Source organism: Arachis stenosperma, chromosome 9, assembly GCF_014773155.1.
Source record: "Arachis stenosperma cultivar V10309 chromosome 9, arast.V10309.gnm1.PFL2, whole genome shotgun sequence".
In the NCBI taxonomy this organism is placed as follows: Eukaryota; Viridiplantae; Streptophyta; class Magnoliopsida; order Fabales; family Fabaceae; genus Arachis; species Arachis stenosperma.
The window spans coordinates 70,000,975-70,024,300 of record NC_080385.1 but is presented as its reverse complement, the minus strand read 5'-3'; the positions used below and the strand labels follow the sequence as shown (position 1 = coordinate 70,024,300).

Here is a 23,326-nt window from a genome sequence, read left to right as displayed (position 1 = left end):
TTTAAATAAGATTAAGGTAAATTATTGACCAACCAAGTCACCATCCTCCACTAATATATTTGTTTTATCTTATAGCATCGGTTAGAAACAAGAGACTGAGAGAGTAATCTAAAAAGTGTATTATTGAATTGTGTGAAAAGATACAATATACAACGAGTATTTATAGGTGGTAAATGAATCAGAATAATAAAGGCATAGAATCCTACAATTAATATACAGATATATTAGACGATACTAATTGATCTAAATTGATTTTAATGATTCTCTAACATCCCCCCTCAAACTCAAGTGAGAGCTAAGGATACCAACTTGAGTTTGGATAACAAAGTCCGGAAACGAGTCGGGTGATGAGCTTTCGTGAAGATATCAGCAGTCTGATCTAGTGTTCCAACAGCAATGAGACGAACAGCATCAATAAGGATACGTTGCCGAACAAAGTGACAATCAATCTCAATGTGTTTGGTGCGTTCATGAAACACATCATTATGAACAATCTGAATAGCACTGCGGTTATCACAAAAAACATCAGTAGGGGACGACTGAGGAGCACCCAAATCTTCAAGAAGCCAACGAACCGAGATAACTTCAATAGTGGTGTCAGCGAGGGCACGGTACTCAGCTTCTGTGCTTGAGCGAGCAGTGAACGTTTGCTTCTTAGCACGCCAAGAAATGAGAGCGTCGCCAAGAAACAAACAGTAACCAGTAGAACGACGATCAGTGGGATCACCAGCCCAATCAGCATCGGAGTAAGTCTGAAGAGACAAAGAGGAATGGGCAGAAAAATAAAGGCCATGAAATAGAGTGCCTTTGATGTAGCGAAGAATGCAAAGAACTGCAGCATAGTGAGTAGTACGAGGAGCTGACAAGAATTGGCTAAGTACATGAACCGGATAGGCAATGTCTGGTCAGGTGACAGTCAAGTAGACGAGACCGCCAACTAACTGTCGATAGAGAGTCGGATTATCCAAAACAGTGCCATCCATAGGGGTAAATCGAACATTAGGCTCAAGAGGAGTAGACTCAGTGCGACTATCTGTAATCCCAGCGCGAGCAAGAAGATCTGAAGCATACTTAGCCTGAGAGAGATAGATGCCATCATCGGTGGAGATGACCTCGAGACCAAGAAAATAGCTTAGAGAACCAAGATCTTTCATCTCAAAGGTACGATGAAGTGAGGCCTTGAGATCAGAGATACCATCAACATCATCCCCAGTAATGATCATGTCATCAACATACAAAAGTAGAAGAACAACTCCATGTTCGCTTTTACGAATGAAGAGGGCATTCTCATTAGGACTAGAAGTAAAATCAAGACTGCATATGGTAGTGCTAAACTTGTCAAACCATTCACGAGGAGCTTGCTTAAGTCCATTAAGTGCCTTGCGAAGGAGACAAACCTTATTAGAAGGACAATGATATCCCGGATGTGGTTTCATATAGACTCTATTTTTCAAATCCCCATTAAAAAATGCATTCTTCACATCCATCTGACTGAGAGACCATTTCTTAACCACGACAATGGCAAGAAGAGCTCTAACAGACGTAAGACGAGCGACAGGGGCAAAAGTCTCTTCATAATCAATACCATATTCTTGCGTACAACCTTGAGCAACCAAGCAGGCCTTATAACGGTCAATAAAGCCATCAGAGCGAGTCTTGATTTTGTATACCCATATACTGCCCACAACTTCCTGATCAGAAGGAGGATCAACCAAATCCCAAGTGTGTACTTTTTCAAGCGCCTGTATTTCTTCTTGCATTGCTTGTTGCCAATTTGGGTTTGAGGAGGCCTCTCTGAATGTCTTAGGTTCATGTTGATGAAGAATAGTAGAAAAGCAGTGGTAATCAAGAAGATGAGGAGGTGAATTCCTTACCCTATAAGAACGAACGGGAGGAGGAGGCATGACGGTAGGAGCAGAATCATCGTCTGGACTGGAATCATCGGGAGATGGAGAAGGCGGAAGAACAGGAGGCTGTGGAGGGTCACTCGAGATAAAATCTGTAGAATCATCACGAGGAAAAAGATCAACATTGGGGTTAGTAAACAAAGGTGACTGAGTAGTAGGAATGGACTCAAAAGATGAGAATCGAGAAAACATGTGGTGCTCCCAAAAGACAACTGATAAACCCATATTTCATGAGTTATTTTGTGCTTAGTTTGAGTGATTTATTCAATCCTTCACAAACTTATTCATATTAATTGCATGGTTTTACTTTTCCTTCCTTATTATCTGATGTATGTGAAAAACATGTTTTCTAAGCTTTAAAATTAATTACTTTAATTACCTTTATTTCCATTCGATGCCGTGATTAGTGTGTTGAGTAGTTTCAGATTTTCTAAGGCAGAATGACTTAAAGGATGGAAAAGGAAACATACAAAAATGGAAGGAAAGTGCGAAACGGAGTTTTGAAGAAACTGGCACCCACGCGATCGCATGGATGACGCGATCGCGTGCCAGAAGCAAAGAAGCAGCGACGCGGCCGCATGACTGACGCGACCACGCGCCTTAAGCAGAACACATACGACGCGGACGCATGACTGATGTGACCGCGTGGCAAGGAAAAGCTCCGAATGACGCGACCGCGTGACCCACGCGGATGCGTGACAGAGGCCACGAATCAGAATTTACAGAATACGCCCCCAGCGATTTCTGAAGCCCTTTTTGGCCCAGATCCAAGTACATACAGCATAGACTAGAGGTTATAAAGTGTGGGAATGCATCCATTCAGAGGGGGCTCGCATTTTTGTTATTTTCAGTTATTTAGATTTAGTTTTGAGAGAGGATCTCTCCTCTCTCTCTTAGGATTAGGATTTAGGATTTAGGACTTCTCTTAGTTTTTAAAAGTGACTCTCGATCCAGGTTTTATATTTCCTTGTTTTTAAAGCTTTCCTTTCACTTTATTTATTTATTCCAGCATTTGAATTGATTATTTACTTTTATAATTTGATTTATGAATTACTCCATGTTATAGATTATTATTTGAATTAATGACTGATGAGCGGATATTTTATACGCTTTTTGGGGGTATTTTCATGTAGATTTTAGCATGTTTTAATTAATTTTTAGTAGAATATTATTAGTTTTTAGGCAAAAATCATATTTCTGGACTTTACTATGAGTTTGTGTGTTTTTCTGTGATTTCAGGTATTTTCTGGCTGAAATTGAGGGAGCTGAGCAAAAATTTGAGTTAGGCTGAAAAAGGACTGCTGATGCTGTTGGATTCTGACCTCCCTGCACTCGAAATAGATTTTCTGAAGCTACAAGAGTCCAATTGGCGCGCTCTCAACAGAGTTGGAAAGTAGACATCCAGGGCTTTCCAGTAATATATAATGGCTCATACTTTGCGCGAAGATAGATGACGTAAACTGGCGTTCAACGCCAGTATCATGCTGTTGTCTGGCGTCCAGCGCCAGAAACAGGTTACAAGTTGGAGTTCAACGCCAGAAACAGGTTACAACCTGGCGTTGAACGCCCAAAACAGCCCCAGGCACGTGAGAAGCTTAAGTCTCAGCCCCAGCACACACCAAGTGGGCCCCAGAAGTGAATTTCTGCACTATCTATCATAGTTTACTCATTTTCTGTAAACCTAGGTTACTAGTTTACTATTTAAACAACTTTTAGAGGATTACTTTGTACCTCATGACATTTTCATATCTGAATTTTATACACTTTGATGGCATGAGTCTCTAAACTCCATTGTTGGGGGTGAGGAGTGTAACAACCCTGATTTTTGAGTACGCGAGATCTTTTCTGAAAGTACGGAGAACTCCGGAGGATCAGTAAGGGGAGAAGCTCTGATATATTACCAAGTATCTCAATTCTAATTGTCATTATTTCATCTTTAAGCTAGAACCTTTTATGGGGCAAGCTCGATAATGCAATTACGAAGAACATAGTTTTTGAACCGTATCGATTAGGAGTTTTGATCCGGTTTTTCGTAATTAGTCTCAGTTTGACGAACCGGACTCGATTCATGAGAAAAGAGAGATAATAGGGTAATATTATCATTATATTAGTATTATAAAATGCTTGAATGATACTATAAGGTTACCTGGTCTGTTTTAGTTAAAAACAGAAAATCGGTTTAACTGGGTTTACGGTTTACTGGTGCAGCTTAGCACCAGCACTCTCTGATGACTTTAGCAATGCTAAGGCCTCATCATACATGTTTTATTCTCATATTAAATATGTTACTAGTGTCATTTATGCTAGTAGCTCAGAAAATAATTTTTAGAGATGTTTTTACAAGTGTTCCGATACACCTAGTTTTAGTAGTTGTACACCAGAGATATTTTAATATTATTTTAATCCACCTTCAAGCCAACCAATCACAACTCTCCTTACACCCCCAAGACACTCCAAGGCTGGTCATTTACTCCCTTTGGCCGAAAATGTGAAGAGAGAAAAGAGAGAAACTTTCATGACCCTTTAATCTTCAAAGCTTGATTTCTTCTTAACTAAAACTCAAATCAAAACTCCGATTTCACCAAAATGATCCTCTCTTCTTCCTCTACATAACCATGTGACTTATCAAGGCTGGAAATAAGGTGAGATGGCTGTCTCCCTCCCTCTTCAATTCAGTTTTTAAGGAAAACCATGTAAACATGTGTTTTCTTGATGCTTTTCCTTAGGAATCATGCTTAACTTGACTTGAGGGCCAAGAAACGTGAATTTTCAGCAAGTATAAGGTGAGATATCTCTTCCTAACGTGCTGAGGGAGATTTGGTCAGTTGAGAGTTCGTGGATTTAAAGTTGTTCTTGATGTGATTTAGGAGGAAAAAGTGCTTAAGGACCACCTGAAAATCTAACTGAATTAGGAGCAGCAAAACCAGGTAGGGTTTGACGAATTTAATCTTGATTGATTGTGTTTGAGTTGTGTGATTATGATATGGTTTGGCTGTGCTTGAAATTGATTGTTTGTATGAGTAATTCTTGTTGAAATTTTGGTGAAAATTTGATGAAATTTGATGAAATTCAAGCTATGAATGTGTGTTCTTATGGCTGCTGGAAAACAAAACCCTAGGCCTTAAATTGGGGTTCAATTTGTGTTAAAATCATGTAGAAAAGATGGGGTTTTAGTGGCTGGGAATTTATTATGAATTGTAGTAAAAATCGGTTGCTGAAAAGATTGAAAAACGGGTAAAAACAGAGAAAGAATTTGAAGAATTTATGAAGAACATGAAGAACACTTTGAGTGTGGTGAAGAACAATGAAGAACACCTTTTTGATTCATAAAAGGGCAAAGAAGTAATTATTTTGGTGTTTGAGGGGTTATTTTGTAATTTCTGAAAGTTAGGATGGTTAAAGTAGAAATATTAAAAGTTACCGGGGTAAAAAGTGAATTTTAAAGGTTAAAAGGTAAAGGCAAGGTAATTTTCGAAAAATTAATAATAAAATAATAAATAATAATAAAATATTAAATAATAATATTTAATTAAAAATAATATTTTAATAAAAATAATAAAATAATGCGAAAAAGGCAGTTTTCTGTAAAAGCTTTAGAAAGACAACTTTAAGTGCAGAATCTCATAATTACCTTCATAAAACACTTAGGGAGTGGTAATAACATGTTAGTGAGGAAAAGAAAAAAAAAAGATAAAGGTTGAAGAAAAGATAAAAGTCAAAGAAAAAGTCTGTAAAGTTTTAATGACAGAAAAACAGACAGACATTAGTGAACGAACTAGGGCAACATAGTTAGTCCTTGAGTTGCGACTAGGGTTAGGTATATTATGAAAAGTTAAACTGTTTCAGTATAGACTTAATGAACCTATACTTGGGACAAGCTAACTATTCATACCGAAATTTACATAAGCTTTAAATACATACGTTAAGCAGAGAAATCAGAACAGGGTAAAGAGACTAAGAGTAGAAGGCTTATTGAGAAGTTCCTTGTTGCTTGAGGCAACCCAAGAGAAAGTATATTATATATATATATATATTTGTTGCCTAATGCAACCCAAGAGATATTATATATATATGTTGCGTAATGCAACCCAAGAGATATTATATATATATATTTGTTGCCTAATGCAACCCAAGAGATATTATATATATATGTTGCGTAATGCAACCCAAGAGATATTATATATATATGTTGCGTAATGCAACCCAAGAGATATTATATGTATATATATGTTGCTTAATGCAACCCAAGAGATGTTTGTTTATCTATCTGTTGCCCTGAGGCAACCCAAGAGCTTCTGTAGGGAAACTAGGATACCTACAGCAATTTTCCGTTCCCAAGAGTATATTTCCTGCGAGTAGAAAGCAGAGGCTGTCTCAATAGAGCTGCTAATAATTATATGCGCATTTATTTGAACGGAAAATCGTATCCGGGAAATCGTGAACTCGTGACCGGATAAATGTCGGGAATGCAGGTGCTAACCGACACATGAGCTCATGGCCTGTGCTAGGACTAGACATGCATCATTCTTGTCTGCGCATCATTCTCTGTTGCATTCCTTTCTGTGTGTGATCTATTTCTTTGTGTTTGTCAGCTTGTATGCTATTTCTATGTTTTATTTGCTTGTATTCTTTTGTTTGTGTTCTGCTTTCTATTGTCTTTACTTTCCCTTTCTGTCTTTGTCCTTTGTTTACTGCTTCGCTATATTCTATTATTCGTCTGCTAATCGACCCCAAATTAATGAACGTAACTAATAACCCCGACCCTACTAAGAACTCCCCAGTTCTTACCCCTTCTCTCTCCCTTCCCCCTTCAGATGAAAGTAAGAGTACCTTACCGAAGTTCGCTGATGACCGTTCGCAAGAAAAGGATTCTGCTCTAGATAGTTTTTTGAGTCTAAGGTGAATATCGTTCTCTGTTTATATGTATATACCGTGAAACCAGCCAACGTCTACACCCCGTTCGTATGCGCACTTTAACCTAAAACCCGTGTACAAGACTCCTGTTGTGTGGCTACTTGATGTGGTACCAAAGAAACGTTCTGTGGCAATGTCTGATCGTGCAGAGGAGCAGCAGACGATGTCCTACCTTTGGTGACGTTCACCTGACTTGAGTTTTGAAGACTTAGAACGTACTTTCCCTCGCTTTAGTAGTTTAGAGGGACTAGGCGAGTATAGAGTCTAGGCTAGCCTGGGTGCCAGCTTAGGGACCTTTTGAACAGGTCAGGACCTGGGATGTTATATGTATATATATGTATATAGTTATTATCTAGCTATATCTAGGGGTGTTCTAACTAACAGTCTATACTCTAACAAATGCTGAATCACCGAATGTTGTTAACTGCTTGTGATGTATTTATGTGTGGTTGTTTGTAACTGTTTTATATATTATTAGTTGTTAATTGATTATGAATGATACTGTTTGTTAATCCAAATGTTTTCAAAAAAAATATATACCTCGCAATTTAACTACGCTTTTAACAACGAATCAGGCTCATATGATAAATAATAGATAATAATTAGGAGGACAAATTGGTAGCGCTCAGTTTCCGGTATGATCTAGACATATTAAAAATTGGGTCGTTACAATTTGGTATCAGAGCAGTTCGTTCCCAGTAGAGCCTAGGGAGTGGACTGACTATGCTTCATTGCATACTCTGTTGTGTGTCTCATGCGTATAGGATATCCCAGTGATATATGTTGCATGATTGTTTCTGTGTTTTCATTCTGGGAATGTTCACACTTGACTTGAAGTGTTAAGACTGATCACCTTAATAATGATTGTTTGGTGTGAACGGGACCACGATGGGTTTACAGAGACAAGGCGTACGGGAAGGAATTCCTAATGTTAACTACGAGAGGGAACAGGAAACGTTTATGGTTACCATGAACGATGTGGTTGAAGTAGTGCGTGAAGCTGCGGTAACAGCGGCTAGGGCTGTTGAACGTCTCGGAGTGAGAAATGGGAACGAGAATGAATATGGAGAAGATAATGGAAACGATGAGAACAACTTAGGGCATTCTGAAAGACCTATGACCCTAGCGACCTTTCTGAAGGTTAATCCGCCTGAGTTCAAGAGTACACTCGTTGCAACTGACGCTGATAACTGGTTTCGAGGTATTGAACGATCACTGAGGGCGCAGCATGTTCCGGAAGGACAACACGTGGAGTTTGCTACTTATATGCTCGAGGGAGAAGCTGAGTACTGGTGGCAAGGGATACAGCGACTGCTACAACAGAATGAAAATAACATTCCTTGGGATATCTTTAGGGACAAATTTTATAAAAAGTATTTTCCGGGAGCAGCACGGGATGCTAAGGAGATGGAGCTTATGCAGCTGAGGCAAGGGGATATGACTGCTGCTGAGTATGCTCGTAATTTCGATGACTTGTGTTGTTTCTCCAAGATTTGTCAAGGGGATCCTGCTGACCTTGAAGAATGGAAGTGCTTGAAGTTTGAAGGAGGCCTTTGTGTTGATCTGATGAGTTCAATAGTTTCGCTGGAGATACGTAATTTTGCCAAATTAGTCAACAAGAGCAAGTTAGTGGAAGAATGTATTAAGAAAGTGACTGTGGCTAAAGTGAGTCGCCAAGGATTTCCACCAAGGCACCTTAGCAATCATCGGACAGCTGGGAGAAGGGTGCATTTCAAAGCACGTGGCATACGACAGCGTAAGAACCTACAAGTTGGTAACATTACTGATCGCCGTATGGGTAAGAATGGAGGTAAAGTAAGGCAAGGTAATGGTAAACGAGCCCATCAGGCTTACATAAACACTGCATGTAAGTAATGCGGAAAAGAGTATGATAACAGGTCTTGCCAGTTTGGATCACCCAACTGCTATGCTTGTAGAGAACTTGGACATATTGCCAAGGATTGTCCAAAGGGATTTACTCGAAATCTAGTTAGCACTCAACAACAAGGACGAGTGTTTGCTATCACTATTGACGATGTTGTGCAATCGAACACCCTCATTCAAGGTCAGGCTATGTCAAGAATCGATTTCTAACTGTACTGTATGATTCGGGTGCATCGCATTCTTTATTTCTCTAATTATTGCTCACGAGTTAGGATTATATTTCTTTAAATTGAATTTTTACTTGATTTTCCATACACCTGCATCCCAAAAAGCTTTGACCAGTTTAGTGTGCCTGCAAGTACCATTCGCTATTAGGAATAGGACTTTTATACACGATCTAATCTGTTTATCTCCATCTGGTTTAGAAGTTACTTTAGGATTAGATTGGTTATCTAAGTATCATGTTTTCTTTGATTATTTTAAAAGAACTGCTGTTATTCCATCTGATAGTCTATGTACTAAACCATTTCTGTCCCACACCTTATATCTGAATTCTGTAAGAGTTACCTTGGGTAGGAGTGATTGTGAGGGGTACGTTCTATTAGCGGCTAGCTCGAATGATAGTGAATTGAGCTTAGAACGGACCCAAATGGTGAAAGAATTTCCTGATGTTTTCTTGGACGACATACCTGAGTTTCCTCCTCAGCAAGAGATAAAATTCAGCATTGATCTAGTACCTGGAACCGGACCGATTTTCATAGCACCGTACCGGATGTCACCATTGCTTGCAGAGCTGAAGAAGCTATGAGATAGGATCGTAGTGGCCTATGGAGGTACAAGAACAGAATTTGTGTGCCTAACTCTGGAGAATTGCAACAAAAGATTCTTACAGAAGCTCATCGAAGTAGACTTTCTATGCACCTTGGAGTGACAAAGATGTATTGAGACATGAAACAAATGTTCTGGTGGTCGGACTTAAAGAAAGAAGTAGCTGATTATGTCTCAAGATGTTTAACCTGCCAGAAAGCGAAGGTGGAACATCAGAAGCCGTCAGGAACCCTGCAACCCTTAGAAATACCACAATGGAAATGGGAGCAGATTACTGTGGATTTTATCACGAGATTTCCAAGAACCTCAACAGGACGTAGTGCCGTTTGGGTGATTGTGGACAGGCTGCCAAAGTCGGCGTGCTTCCTTTCCGATTCAAGTTGACTATACTTCAGAAAGGCTGGAATGAATATATATATTCAAGAAATTGTACGACTACATGGGATATCTTCGTAAATTGTCTCAGATCAAGTTTCGAGGTTTACTACTAGATTTTGGGGAGCTTTTTAAAAAGCGTTGGAAACAGAATTGCACACGAGTATAGCATACCATCCTTAGATAGACGGACAATCAGAGCAGATAATCCAGACGTTAGGAGAGATGTTACGATCATATATGATAGACAACCAAAGCAGCTGGGATAAGTATTTGCTTTTGGTCAAATTCATCTACAACGACAGTTTCCAATAAAGTATCGGGATGGCACCATATGAAGCTCTCTATGGAAAAAGATGTCGGACACCATTGTGTTGGAATGACGATGGAGAAGCTAGTGTCTTAGGTCTAGACTTAGTGTAAGAAACTACTGAGAAGATAAAGGAGATTCGTCGGAAGATCCAGACAGCACAAAGCCGTCAAAAGAGCTATGCCGATAATAGACGTAGACCCTTAGAGTTTAGTGATGGAAATCGTGTCTTACTAGAAGTAACTTCGATTAATGGAATAGGTAGAGCCCTTAAGACTAAAAGGCTTAACCCACGATACATAGAACCTTTCCAAATACTTAAAAGAGTCGGTCTAGTAGCTTATCAAATAGTCCTTCCTCCTTATTTATCAAACCTTCATGATGTTTTTCATGTCTCACAACTTAGGAAATATATTCCCGATGAGAGTCACATTTTACAACCAGAAATAGTACAGTTATGAAATCATTTGACATATCAAGCATCACCAGTTCAGATCGTAGAAAGAAGTGATAAGCAGCTAAGAGGCAAGACTGTTCGCTTAGTCAAAGTAACATGAGAACCAAAGGGAGAAGAAGAGCACACTTGGGAACTGGAAGATAAGATGAAAGTTAATTACCCGCATCTATTCCTAGGTAACTGAAATTTTGAGGGCAAAATTTTCTTTTAGGAGGGTAGAATGTAACAACCCTGATTTTTGAGTACGCGAGATCTTTTCTGAAAGTACGGAGAACTCCGGAGGATTAGTAAGGGGAGAAGCTCTGATATATTATCAAGTATCTCAATTCTAATTGTCATTATTTCATCTTTAAGCTAGAACCTTTTATGGGGCAAGCTCGATAATGCAATTACGAAGAACATAGTTTTTGAACCGTATCGATTAGGAGTTTTGATCCGGTTTTTCGTAATTAGTCTCAGTTTGACGAACCGGACTCGATTCATGAGAAAAGAGAGATAATAGGGTAATATTATCATTATATTAGTATTATAAAATGCTTGAATGATACTATAAGGTTACCTGGTCTGTTTTAGTTAAAAACAGAAAATCGGTTTAACTGGGTTTACGGTTTACTGGTGCAGCTTAGCACCAGCACTCTCTGATGACTTTAGCAATGCTAAGGCCTCATCATACATGTTTTATTCTCATATTAAATATGTTACTAGTGTCATTTATGCTAGTAGCTCAGAAAATAATTTTTAGAGATGTTTTTACAAGTGTTCCGATACACCTAGTTTTAGTAGTTGTACACCAGAGATATTTTAATATTATTTTAATCCACCTTCAAGCCAACCAATCACAACTCTCCTTACACCCCCAAGACACTCCAAGGCTGGTCATTTACTCCCTTTGGCCGAAAATGTGAAGAGAGAAAAGAGAGAAACTTTCATGACCCTTTAATCTTCAAAGCTTGATTTCTTCTTAACTAAAACTCAAATCAAAACTCCGATTTCACCAAAATGATCCTCTCTTCTTCCTCTACATAACCATGTGACTTATCAAGGCTGGAAATAAGGTGAGATGGCTGTCTCCCTCCCTCTTCAATTCGGTTTTTAAGGAAAACCATGTAAACATGTGTTTTCTTGATGCTTTTCCTTAGGAATCATGCTTAACTTGACTTGAGGGCCAAGAAACGTGAATTTTCAGCAAGTATAAGGTGAGATATCTCTTCCTAACGTGCTGAGGGAGATTTGGTCAGTTGAGAGTTTGTGGATTTAAAGTTGTTCTTGATGTGATTTAGGAGGAAAAAGTGCTTAAGGACCACCTGAAAATCTAACTGAATTAGGAGCAGCAAAACCAGGTAGGGTTTGACGAATTTAATCTTGATTGATTGTGTTTGAGTTGTGTGATTATGATATGGTTTGGCTGTGCTTGAAATTGATTGTTTGTATGAGTAATTCTTGTTGAAATTTTGGTGAAAATTTGATGAAATTTGATGAAATTCAAGCTATGAATGTGTGTTCTTATGGCTGCTGGAAAACGAAACCCTAGGCCTTAAATTGGGGTTCAATTTGTGTTAAAATCATGTAGAAAAGATGGGGTTTTAGTGGCTGGGAATTTATTATGAATTGTAGTAAAAATCGGTTGCTGAAAAGATTGAAAAACGGGTAAAAACAGAGAAAGAATTTGAAGAATTTATGAAGAACATGAAGAACACTTTGAGTGTGGTGAAGAACAATGAAGAACACCTTTTTGATTCATAAAAGGGCAAAGAAGTAATTATTTTGGTGTTTGAGGGGTTATTTTGTAATTTCTGAAAGTTAGGATGGTTAAAGTAGAAATATTAAAAGTTACCGGGGTAAAAAGTGAATTTTAAAGGTTAAAAGGTAAAGGCAAGGTAATTTTCGAAAAATTAATAATAAAATAATAAATAATAATAAAATATTAAATAATAATATTTAATTAAAAATAATATTTTAATAAAAATAATAAAATAATGCGAAAAAGGCAGTTTTCTGTAAAAGCTTTAGAAAGACAACTTTAAGTGCAGAATCTCATAATTACCTTCATAAAACACTTAGGGAGTGGTAATAACATGTTAGTGAGGAAAAGAAAAAAAAAGATAAAGGTTGAAGAAAAGATAAAAGTCAAAGAAAAAGTCTGTAAAGTTTTAATGACAGAAAAACAGACAGACATTAGTGAACGAACTAGGGCAACATAGTTAGTCCTTGAGTTGCGACTAGGGTTAGGTATATTATGAAAAGTTAAACTGTTTCAGTATAGACTTAATGAACCTATACTTGGGACAAGCTAACTATTCATACCGAAATTTACATAAGCTTTAAATACATACGTTAAGCAGAGAAATCAGAACAGGGTAAAGAGACTAAGAGTAGAAGGCTTATTGAGAAGTTCCTTGTTGCTTGAGGCAACCCAAGAGAAAGTATATTATATATATATATATATATATTTGTTGCCTAATGCAACCCAAGAGATATTATATATATATGTTGCGTAATGCAACCCAAGAGATATTATATATATATATTTGTTGCCTAATGCAACCCAAGAGATATTATATATATATGTTGCGTAATGCAACCCAAGAGATATTATATATATATGTTGCGTAATGCAACCCAAGAGATATTATATGTATATATATGTTGCTTAATGCAACCCAAGAGATGTTTGTTTATCTATCTGTTGCCCTGAGGCAACCCAAGAGCTTCTGTAGGGAAACTAGGATACCTACAGCAATTTTCCGTTCCCAAGAGTATATTTCCTGCGAGTAGAAAGCAGAGGCTGTCTCAATAGAGCTGCTAATAATTATATGCGCATTTATTTGAACGAAAAATCGTATCCGGGAAATCGTGAACTCGTGACCGGATAAATGTCGGGAATGCAGGTGCTAACCGACACATGAGCTCATGGCCTGTGCTAGGACTAGACATGCATCATTCTTGTCTGCGCATCATTCTCTGTTGCATTCCTTTCTGTGTGTGATCTATTTCTTTGTGTTTGTCAGCTTGTATGCTATTTCTATGTTTTATTTGCTTGTATTCTTTTGTTTGTGTTCTGCTTTCTATTGTCTTTACTTTCCCTTTCTGTCTTTGTCCTTTGTTTACTGCTTCGCTATATTCTATTATTCGTCTGCTAATCGACCCCAAATTAATGAACGTAACTAATAACCCCGACCCTACTAAGAACTCCCCAGTTCTTACCCCTTCTCTCTCCCTTCCCCCTTCAGATGAAAGTAAGAGTACCTTACCGAAGTTCGCTGATGACCGTTCGCAAGAAAAGGATTCTGCTCTAGATAGTTTTTTGAGTCTAAGGTGAATATCGTTCTCTGTTTATATGTATATACCGTGAAACCAGCCAACGTCTACACCCCGTTCGTATGCGCACTTTAACCTAAAACCCGTGTACAAGACTCCTGTTGTGTGGCTACTTGATGTGGTACCAAAGAAACGTTCTGTGGCAATGTCTGATCGTGCAGAGGAGCAGCAGACGATGTCCTACCTTTGGTGACGTTCACCTGACTTGAGTTTTGAAGACTTAGAACGTACTTTCCCTCGCTTTAGTAGTTTAGAGGGACTAGGCGAGTATAGAGTCTAGGCTAGCCTGGGTGCCAGCTTAGGGACCTTTTGAACAGGTCAGGACCTGGGATGTTATATGTATATATATGTATATAGTTATTATCTAGCTATATCTAGGGGTGTTCTAACTAACAGTCTATACTCTAACAAATGCTGAATCACCGAATGTTGTTAACTGCTTGTGATGTATTTATGTGTGGTTGTTTATAACTATTTTATCTGTTATTATTTGTGAATTGATTGTAAATGATTATGTTTATCAATCTAAACGTTTAAAAAAAAAAAATATATACCTCGCAATTTAACTACGCTTTTAACAACGAATCAGGCTCATATGATAAATAATAGATAATAATTAGGAGGACAAATTGGTAGCGCTCAGTTTCCGGTATGATCTAGACATATTGAAAATTGGGTCGTTACAAGGAGCTCTGCAGCGTCTCGATGAATTAATGCAATTGTTTCTATTTCACTCAAACGTGTGTGTGTTCCGATCTAAGATGTTTATAAGCGCTTAATTATGAAGGAGGTGATGATCCGTGACACTCATCACCTCCCTCAATCCATGAACGTGTGCCTGACAAACACCTCCGTTCTACATCAGACTGAATGAGCTTCTCTTAGATTCCTTAATCAGAATCTCCGCGGTATAAGCTAGAATTGATGGCGGCCACTTTTGAGAATCCGGAAGGTCTAAACCTTGTCTGTGGTATTCCGAGTAGGATTCAAGGATCGAATAGCTGTGACGAGCTTCAAAGTCGCGATTGCTGGGCGTGATGACAAACGCAAAAGGATCAATGGATCCTATTCCAACATGATCGAGAACCAACAGCTGATTAGCCGTGTTGTGACAGAGTGGTGCACGAAATTGTGATCACTACACAACTTTGCACAGCTAACCAGCAAGTGCACTGGGTCGTCCAAGTAATAAACCTTACGCGAGTAAGGGTCGATCCCACGGAGATTGTTGGTATGAAGCAAGCTATGGTCACCTTGTAAATCTCAGTCAGGCAGACTCAAATGGATATAGATGATGAATAAAACATAAAGATAAAGATAGAGGTACTTATGCATATCGTTGGTAAGAGCTTTAGATAAGCGTATGAAGATGCTTTCCCTTCTGTCTCTCTGCTTTCTTACTGTCTTCATTCAATCCTTCTTACTCCTTTCCATGGCAAGCTTATGCAAGGGTTTTACCGTTGTCAGTGGCTACCTCCCATCCTCTCAGTGAAAACGTTCCTATGCTCTGTCACAGCATATGGCTAATCATCTGTCGGTTCTCGGTCAGGCCGGAATAGAATCCATTGATTCTTTTGCGTCTGTCACTAACGCCCCGCCTGCTAGGAGTTTGAAGCACGTCACAGTCATTCAATCATTGAATCCTACTCAGAATACCACAGACAAGGTTAGACCTTCCGGATTCTCTTGAATGCCGCCATCAGTTCTCGCCTATACCACGAAGATTCCGGTTAAAAAATCCAAGAGATAAACACTAGAGCCTTGTTGCTTGTAGAACAGAAGTGGTTGTCAGTCACTTTGTTCATAAGTGAGAATGATGATGAGTTTCACGGATCATCACATTCATCAAGTTGAAGAACAAGTGATATCTTGGACAAAGAACAAGCGGAATTGAATAGAAGAACAATAGTAATTGCATTAATACTCAAGGTACAGCAGAGCTCCACACCTTAATCTATGGTGTGTAGAAACTTCACCGTTGAAAATACATAAGAACAAGAGTGATCATTGGTTTCGGCCCCAGAGAGGGAACCAGAAGAACCAAGATCTGATCTAAGAACTAGATGTCCGAAGATGAAAATACAATAGTAAAAGGTCCTACTTATAGAAAACTAGTAGCCTAAGGTGTACATAGATGAGTAAATGACATAAAAATCCACTTCCGGGCCCACTTGGTGTGTGCTTGGGCTGAGCAAATGAAGCATTTTCGTGTAGAGACTCCTCTTGGAGTTAAACGCCAGCTTTGGTGCCAGTTTGGGCGTTTAACTCCCATTTAGGTGCCAGTTCCGGCGTTTAACGCTGGAATTTCTTGAGGTGACTTTGAACGCCGGTTTGGGCCATCAAATCTTGGGCAAAGTATGGACTATCATATATTGCTGGAAAGCCCAGGATGTCTACTTTCCAACGCCGTTGAGAGCGCGCCAATTGGGTTTCTTTAGCTCCAGAAAATCCACTTCGAGTGCAGGGAGGTCAGAATCCAACAGCATCTGCAGTCCTCTTGAGTCTCTGGATCAGATTTTTGCTTAGATCCCTCAATTTTAGCCAGAAAATACCTGAAATCACAGAAAAACACACAAACTCATAGTAAAGTCCAGAAAAGTGAATTTTAACTAAAAACTAATAAAAATATAATAAAAACTAACTAAAAGATACTAAAAACATACTAAAAACAATGCCAAAAAGCGTATAAATTATCCGCTCATCACAACACCAAACTTAAATTGTTGCTTGTCCCCAAGCAACTGAAAATCAAATAAGATAAAAAGAAGAGAATATACTATAGACTCCAAATTATCAATGAAACTTAGCTCCAAATTAGATGAGCGGGACTAGTAGCTTTTTGCCTCCAAACAGTTTTGGCATCTCACTTTATCCTTTGAAATTCAGAATGATTGGCTTCTTTAGGAACTCAGAATCCAGATAGTGTTATTGATTCTCTTAGTTAAGTATGATGATTCTTGAACACAGCTACTTTATGAGTCTTGGCTGTGGCCCAAAGCACTCTGTCTTCCAGTATTACCACCGGATACATTCATGCCACAGACACATAATTGGGTGAACCTTTTCAGGTTGTGACTCAGCTTTGCTAAAGTCCCCAATTAGAGGTGTCCAGGGTTCTTAAGCACACTCTTTTTGTCTTGGATCACAACTTTATTTCTTTCTTTTTTTTTTCTTTCTTTTTCATTTTTTTTTTCGTTTGCTTCTCCCCTTTTTTTTTTTGTATTCACTGCTTTTTCTTGCTTCAAGAATCATTTTTATGATTTTTCAGATCCTCAGTAACATGTCTCCTTTTTCATCATTCTTTCAAGAGCCAATAATTTTAACATTCATGAACAACAAATTCAAAAGACTTATGCACTGTTCAAGCATACATTCAGAAAACAAAAAGTATTGTCACCACATCAATCTAATTAAGCTAGTTTTAAAGATGAATTTGAAATCCTGTACTTCTTATTCTTTTGTAATAAAAACAGTTTTCTTTTAAGAAAGGTGATGGATTCATAGGACATTCATAACTTTAAGGCATAGACACTAAGACACTAATGATCATAAGACACAAACATGGATAAACATAAGCATAAATTTTCGAAAAATAGAAGAATAAAGAACAAGGAGATTAAAGAACGGGTCCACCTTAGTGATGGCGGCTTGTTCTTCCTCTTGAAGGTCTTATGGAGTGCTTGAGCTCCTCAATGTCTCTTCCTTGTCTTTGTTGCTCCTCTCTCATGATTCTATGATCTTCTCTAATTTCATGGAGGAGGATGGAATGTTCTTGGTGCCCCACCCTTAGTTGTCCCATGTTGGAACTCAATTCTCCTAGGGAGGTATTCAGTTGCTCCCAATAGTCTTGTGGAGGAAAGTGCATCCCTTGAGGCATCTCAGGGATCTCATGATGAGAGGGGTCTCTTGTTTGCTCCATCCTTTTCTTAGTGATGGGCTTGAGGTCATGCCTTCTCAGTTGAACTGGCTTCCTTCTTGAATCTCTCTTTCATTGAGCGCCCTCTTCATAAATATCTATGAGGACTTGGTCCAACCTTTGATCAAATTTGACCCTTCTTCATGGCCACAACTTCATAGAAGTGGTCTTGATGCACCCTTGAGATGAATCTCTCCATCTCCTATGACTCGGAGGAGGAGGCTTTTGCCTTCCCTTTCCTCTTTCTAGAGGTTTCTCCGGCCTTGGATGCCATAAATGGTTATGGAAAAATAAAAAGCAATGCTTTTACCACACCAAACTTAAAAGGTTTGCTCGTCCTCGAGCAAAAGAAGAAAGAAGAGAGTAGAAGAAGAAGAAATTGAGGAGAGGGAGATGGCTCTGTGGTTCGGCCAAAAGGGGAAGAAGTAGTGTTTAGGGTGTGTGAAGATGAAGGAGGTGAAGAAGGGTATATATAGGAGAGAGGGGAGAAAGGGTTCGGCCATGTATGGGTGGGGTTTTATGGAAGAGGTAATAAAGTGATTGGTGAATGGGGGAAGAAGAGAGAGAGTGGTGGTGGGGTAGGTGGGGGTCCTATGGGGTCCACAGATCCTGAGGTGTCAAGGAAAAGTCATCCCTGCACCAATTGGCACTCAAAATCACGTTTTGAGGCATTTCTGGCGTTAAACGTCGGGCTGGTGCCCATTCCTGGCGTTTAACGCCAGGTTCTTGCCCTTTTCTGGCGTTTAACGCCAGTCTGGTGCCCCTTTCTGGCGTTAAACGCCCAGAAGGGTGCCAGACTGGGCGTTAAACGCCCATCTGCTAGCCTCACTGGCGTTTAAACGCCAGTGAATTCTTCCTCCAGGGTGTGCTATTTTTCTTCCTATTTTTCATTCTGTTTTTGCTTTTTCAATGGATTTTGTGACTTCTTATGATCATCAACCTACAAAAAACATAAAATAACAAAGAGAAATATATGAAATATAATCATTGGGTTGCCTCCCAACAAGCGCTTCTTTAATGTCAGTAGCTTGACAGAGGGCTCTCATGGAGCCTCACAGGTACTCAGAGCAATGTTGGAACCTCCCAACACCAAACTTAGAGTTTGAATGTGGGGGTTCAACACCAAACTTAGAGTTTGGTTGTGGCCTCCCAACACCAAACTTAGAGTTTGATTGTGGGGGCTCTGTTTGTCTCTGATTTGAGAGAAGCTCTTCATGCTTCCTCTCCATGGTGACAGAGGGATATCCTTGAGCCTTAAACACAAAGGATTCTTCATTCACTTGAATGATCAGTTCACCTCCATCAACACCAATCACAGCCTTTGCTGTGGCTAGGAAGGGTCTGCCAAGGATGATAGATTCATCCATGCACTTCCCAGTCTCTAGGACTATGAAATCAGTAGGGATGTAATGGTCTTCAATCTTCACCAAAACATCCTCTACAAGTCCATGAGCTTGTTTTCTTGAGTTGTCTGCCATCTCCAGTGAGATTCTTGCAGCTTGTACCTCAAAGATCCCTAGCTTCTCCATTACAGAGAGAGGCATGAGGTTTACACTTGACCCTAAGTCACACAGAGCCTTCTTGAAGGTCATGGTGCCTATGGTACAAGGTATTGAAAACTTCCAGGATCTTGTTTCTTTGAGGTAATTTCTGCCTAGACAAGTCATCCAGTTCTTTGGTGAGCAAAGGGGGTTCATCCTCCCAAGTCTCATTTCCAAATAACTTGTCATTTAGCTTCATGATTGCTCCAAGGTATTTAGCAACTTGCTCTTCAGTGACATACTCATCCTCTTCAGAGGAAGAATACTCATCAGAGCTCATGAAAGGCAGAAGTAAGTCCAATGGAATCTCTATGGTCTCATTTTGAGCCTCAGATTCCCATGGTTCCTCATTGGGGAACTCTTTGGAGGCTAGTGCACGCCCATTGAGGCCTTCCTCAGTGGCGTTCACTTCCTCTTCTTCCTCTCCAAATTCGGCCATGTTGATGGCCTTGCACTCTCCTTTTGGATTTTCTTCTGTATTGCTTGGAAGAGTACTTGGAGGGAGTTCAGTAATTTTCTTACTCAGCTGTCCCACTTGTGCTTCCAAATTCCTAATGGAAGACCTTGTTTCAGTCATGAAACTTTGAGTGGTTTTGATTAAATCAGAGACCATGGTTGCTAAGTCAGAGGGGTTCTGCTTAGAATTCTCTGTCTGTTGCTGAGAAGATGATGGAAAAGGCTTGCCATTGCTAAACCTGTTTCTTCCACCATTATTGTTATTGAAACCTTGTTGAGGTCTCTCTTGATTCTTCCATGAGAAATTTGGGTGATTTCTCCATGAAGAATTATAGGTGTTTCCATAGGGTTCTCCTAGGTAATTCACCTCTTCCATTGAAGGGTTCTCAGGATCATAAGCTTCTTCCTTAGATGAAGCATCCTTAGTACTGCCAGGTGCATTTTGCATTCCAGACAGACTTTGAGAAATCAAATTGACTTGTTGAGTCAATATCTTATTCTGAGCCAGAATGGCATTCAGAGCATCAATCTCAAGAACTCCTTTCTTCTGACTTGTCCCATTGTTCACAAGATTCCTTTCAGAAGTGTACATGAATTGGTTATTTGCAACCATTTCAATGAGCTCTTGAGCTTCTGTAGGCGTCTTCTTCAGATGAAGAGATCCTCCAGCAGAGCTATCCAAAGACATCTTGGACAGTTCAGAGAGACCATCATAGAAAATACCTATGATGCTCCATTCAGAAAGCATGTCTGAGGGACATTTTCTGATTATTTGTTTGTATCTTTCCCAAGCTTCATAGAGGGATTCTCCATCCTTCTGTCTGAAGGTTTGGACTTCCACTCTAAGCTTACTCAATTTTTGAGGTGGAAAGAACTTTGCCAAGAAGGCATTGACTAGCTTTTCCCAAGAGTCCAGGCTTTCTTTAGGTTGTGAGTCCAACCATATTCTAGCTCTGTCTCTTACAGCAAAAGGGAATAGCATCAGTCTGTAGACCTCAGGGTCAACCCCATTAGTCTTGACTGTGTCACAGATTTGCAAGAACTCAGCTAAAAACTGATGAGGATCTTCCATTGGAAGTCCATGGAACTTGCAATTCTGTTGCATTAGAGAAACTAATTGAGGCTTAAGCTCAAAGTTGTTTGCTCTAATGGCAGGTGATGAGCGGATATTTTGTACGCTTTTTGGGGGTAATTTCATGTAGATTTTAGCATGTTTCAATTAGTTTTCAGTAAAATAATATTAGTTTTTAGGCAAAAATCATATTTCTGGACTTTACTATGAGTGTGTGTGTTTTTCTGTGATTTCAGGTATTTTCTGGCTGAAATTGAGGGAGCTGAGCAAAAATCTGACTTAGGCTGAAAAAGGACTGCTGATGCTGTTGGATCCTGACCTCCCTGCACTCGAAATGGATTTTCTGGAGCTACAGGAGTCCAATTGGCGCGCTCTCAACGGCGTTGGAAAGTAGACATCCAGGGCTTTCCAGCAATATATAATAGTCCATACTTTGCGCAAGAATTGACGACGTAACTTGGCGTTGAACGCCAAGTACACGCTGCTGTCTGGAGTTAAACGCCAGAAAAACGTCATGATCCGGAGTTAAACGCCCAAAACACGTCAAAACCTGGAGTTTGACGCCAAGAAAGGCCTTAACACGTGGAAAGCATTAGTCTCAGCCCCAGCACACACCAAGTGGGCCCCAGAAGTGGATTTCTGCACCAATTATCTTAGTTTATTCAATTTCTGTAAACCTAGGTTACTAGTTTACTATTTAAACAACTTTTACAGACTTATCTTGTACCTCATGACATTTTCAGATCTGAATTACATACTTTGTGACGGCATGAGTCTCTAAACTCCATTGTTGGGGGTGAGGAGCTCTGCAGCGTCTCGATGATTTAATACAATTCCTTTGTTTTCCATTCAAACACGCTTGTTCTTATCTAAGATGTTTATTCGCGCTTAACTGTGGAGAAGGTGATGATCCGTGACACTCATCACCTTCCTCAACCCATGAACGTGTGCCTGACAACCACCTCCATTCTACATCAGATTGAATGAATATCTCTTAGATTCCCCAACAGAATCTTCGTGGTATAAGCCGGATTGATGGCAGCATTCATGAGAATCCGGAAAGTCTAAACCTTGTCTGTGGTATTCCGAGTAGGATTCCGGGATTGAATGACTGTGACGTGCTTCAAACTTTAACCTGCTGGGCGTTAGTGACAGACGCAAAAGAGGGATTCTATTCCAGTAGGAGCGGGAACCAACCGGTGATTGGCCGTACTGTGACAGAGTGCGTGAGCATTAGCTTTCACTGCGAGGATGGGAAGTAGCCATTGACAACGGTGACACCCTACATAGAGCTTGCCATGGAAGGAACCTGCGTGTGAGAAGAAGGATTTCAAGGAAGAGTTGAAGTTCAAAGGACAAAGCATCTCCAAAACTCCAACATGTTCTCCATTACTGCCTAACAAGTAACACTGTTCTCTTTATTATTCCAACTTGCAATTTTAAGTAATTTATAGTTTGGCCTTTTACAAGTAAAATCCAATTAACCTTTTTGGTATCCTGACTAAGACAAATAAAATAAGTATTGATTGCTTCAAGCCAATAATCTCCGTGGGATCGACCCTTACTCACGTAAGGTATTACTTGGACGACCCAGTGCACTTGCTGGTTAGTTGGAAGGAATTGTGAAAAGAAAGTAATCAGTTAGTTGAGTTAGTTTAACTTTTTGGCACATGCCAAGGAGCCACTAATCAAGAATCACAATTTCGTCCACCAAGTTTTTGGCGCCGTTGCCGGGGATTATTGAGTTTGGACAATTGAAGGCTTATTTTATTTCTTAGATTAGGAATAATTTATTTTTATTTTTATCCTTATTTTTTTATTATAGAGTCATTAAATCAATATTGATAGGATAGTTTCTTTTCAAAAAAATTTCTTTTCAAAATTTATTATTTTTCTTTTAATTAATTGCTAATTTTCGTGAGTTTAGTGTCTTGTTCTAAGTTTGGTGTCAATTGCATATTTCATATTTTTCTTTAAAATTTTCGACTTGTGATTTTTGTTCTTCATTAATCTTCAAGTTGTTCTTGTTTATTTTTCTTGTTTGATCTTGAGTTTTTCTTGCTTTGTGTCTTTTCTTGTTTCACTTGTGTTCTTTTTAAAGCATTAATTGGAATATTTAGAACAAGTGTTATATTTAATCCAATTGGGTTTACGCTTTGGAACCTTTTTCAAAAATAATTTTTCTTGATTTAATCTGTGCCAAACTTTAAGTTTGGTGTTTTCTTGTTATTTTCTTTATAATTTTCGAAAATTTCATCAAAGTTTTCTAAAAATTTTAAGTTTGGTGTTCTTCCTTGTGTTCTTGGTGTTCTTGTGAATCTTCAAGGTGTTCTTGAGTTTTTCTTGTG

General features: G+C 39.1%; 1 protein-coding gene, 2 long non-coding RNA genes and 1 other non-coding gene across 5 annotated transcripts; all 4 read left to right on the top strand.

The window, feature by feature from the left end:
- Positions 1-4,355: 4,355 nt before the first annotated feature.
- On the top strand, positions 4,356-4,916 carry LOC130948039 (uncharacterized). The gene is made up of 3 exons (XR_009072906.1): positions 4,356-4,549; positions 4,634-4,690; positions 4,775-4,916. It is a non-coding gene; the product is annotated as an uncharacterized LOC130948039 (long non-coding RNA).
- A 2,793-nt stretch (positions 4,917-7,709) lies between these two features.
- LOC130949592 (uncharacterized) lies at positions 7,710-9,513 on the top strand. Its single transcript, XM_057878267.1, has 3 exons — positions 7,710-8,619; positions 8,707-8,886; positions 9,131-9,513. Exons 1-3 carry the CDS (start codon positions 7,710-7,712, stop codon positions 9,511-9,513), a joined length of 1,473 nt encoding a protein of 490 aa, XP_057734250.1.
- A 2,023-nt stretch (positions 9,514-11,536) lies between these two features.
- On the top strand, positions 11,537-21,699 carry LOC130951582 (uncharacterized). 2 transcript variants are annotated; one of them, XR_009074029.1, is made up of 4 exons: positions 11,537-11,730; positions 11,815-11,871; positions 11,956-12,015; positions 21,215-21,699. It is a non-coding gene; the product is annotated as an uncharacterized LOC130951582 (long non-coding RNA). The 2 variants fall into 2 exon arrangements; XR_009074028.1 differs by lacking the exon at positions 21,215-21,699 and having other exon boundaries at positions 11,956-12,097.
- On the top strand, positions 20,649-20,756 carry LOC130953305 (small nucleolar RNA R71). The gene has a single exon (XR_009075476.1). It is a non-coding gene; the product is annotated as a small nucleolar RNA R71 (small nucleolar RNA).
- Positions 21,700-23,326: the final 1,627 nt, after the last annotated feature.

Excerpts from the sequence above, each read along its gene's own strand:
- LOC130949592 (XM_057878267.1), top strand. The coding sequence starts at position 7,710 with ATGGGTTTACAGAGACAAGGCGTACGGGAAGGAATTCCTAATGTTAAC. Across the intron at positions 8,620-8,706 it reads CATTACTGATCGCCGTATGG|AGTATGATAACAGGTCTTGC; the intron begins GTAAGAATGGAG and ends AATGCGGAAAAG. Across the intron at positions 8,887-9,130 it reads ATCGAACACCCTCATTCAAG|AAGTTACTTTAGGATTAGAT; the intron begins GTCAGGCTATGT and ends CATCTGGTTTAG.